Here is a 1,068-nt window from a genome sequence, read left to right on the forward strand (position 1 = left end):
CCCCCGCCCAAACACCACACCCAAACATCTTCTCGTTGTCAGAGAGAATGTGGATGAGAAACGTGAAATGTACAGGCGACGAGGAGAAGCTGTCAGACTGTCCGTTCGCCGGCTGGGATCGATACACGCGGTATCGCTGTCCCGGTCGCTACAGGTCAGCCGGAGTTATGTGCAGCAGCAAACCACCCACCACAACGACTACGACAACAACCACCACCACAACGCCGACCACAACGACAACTACAACAACCACGACGACTCCAGAGCCAACTACCACAGAGAGAGTTATGTCCGAGTTGGAACTGGAAATTGCCAAGTGGGTTTTCAATCACACTTCCGGGAATTCCAGCGAGCTTGAACTAGATCAAGATGGCGTTCTAAATGTGGATTCACAAGCAAACATAAGCCTCAGTGAAATCAATTCCACCGACACAAAAGACGTAAAACGTCGTCTGGACTCTCCAAAAAGTGACAGCCCATCTGAGTCACAGAATTATACCTTAGATGTATTGGATATTGAAGCTATAGAGAAGAAAAAGATTAAGGGAGCATTGAATCTTTTGGCAGATGCTCCAAAAGAAAAGGTAATAATACTAGTTTGATTACAGCTATTTGTTTTGTCTTAGTCTAACGCCTTGCTTTGTTTCTGTATTAAAGTTTGTGTTTGATAATCTATCTATCTATCTATCTATCTATCTATCTATCTATCTATCTATCTATCTATCTATCTATCTATCTATCTATCTATCTATCTTTCTATCTATCTATCTATCTATTCATCTCTTTACCTCCCACTCTCCTAGTGCACGCATAAGCATTTTATGAGCATTTTGTTATGTGGTCAGTGGAGTGTTAACCTGTCTTAACACCTCCGCAAATCTCTCTACTTTTTGTTTCTTCACCTTTTATCTCAATACCTTCTGTCTGCCCAATTCCCCCCTCCCATTGACCTCGTTGTCTCTATCCGTATACCCTACAGAAAGCTTAATTAAAAGTGTGCTTGTCTACCATCAGTCTTGATTACCGGTCAGTCTACCTGTGTGTCCTCCGCCCCCCCCCTCTCTCTCT

General features: G+C 43.5%; 1 protein-coding gene across 1 annotated transcript; it reads left to right on the plus strand.

The window, feature by feature from the left end:
* Positions 1 to 47: 47 nt before the first annotated feature.
* On the plus strand, positions 48 to 585 carry LOC106012913 (bypass of stop codon protein 1; the record flags this gene model as incomplete). The annotated part of the gene is given in 1 exon segment (XM_013087223.1): positions 48 to 585. A coding segment is annotated over 1 exon segment (538 nt), but the record flags the coding sequence as incomplete, so codon positions are not given.
* Positions 586 to 1,068: the final 483 nt, after the last annotated feature.

Source organism: Aplysia californica, unplaced genomic scaffold (genome assembly GCF_000002075.1).
Source record: "Aplysia californica isolate F4 #8 unplaced genomic scaffold, AplCal3.0 scaffold00560, whole genome shotgun sequence".
In the NCBI taxonomy this organism is placed as follows: domain Eukaryota; kingdom Metazoa; phylum Mollusca; class Gastropoda; order Aplysiida; family Aplysiidae; genus Aplysia; species Aplysia californica.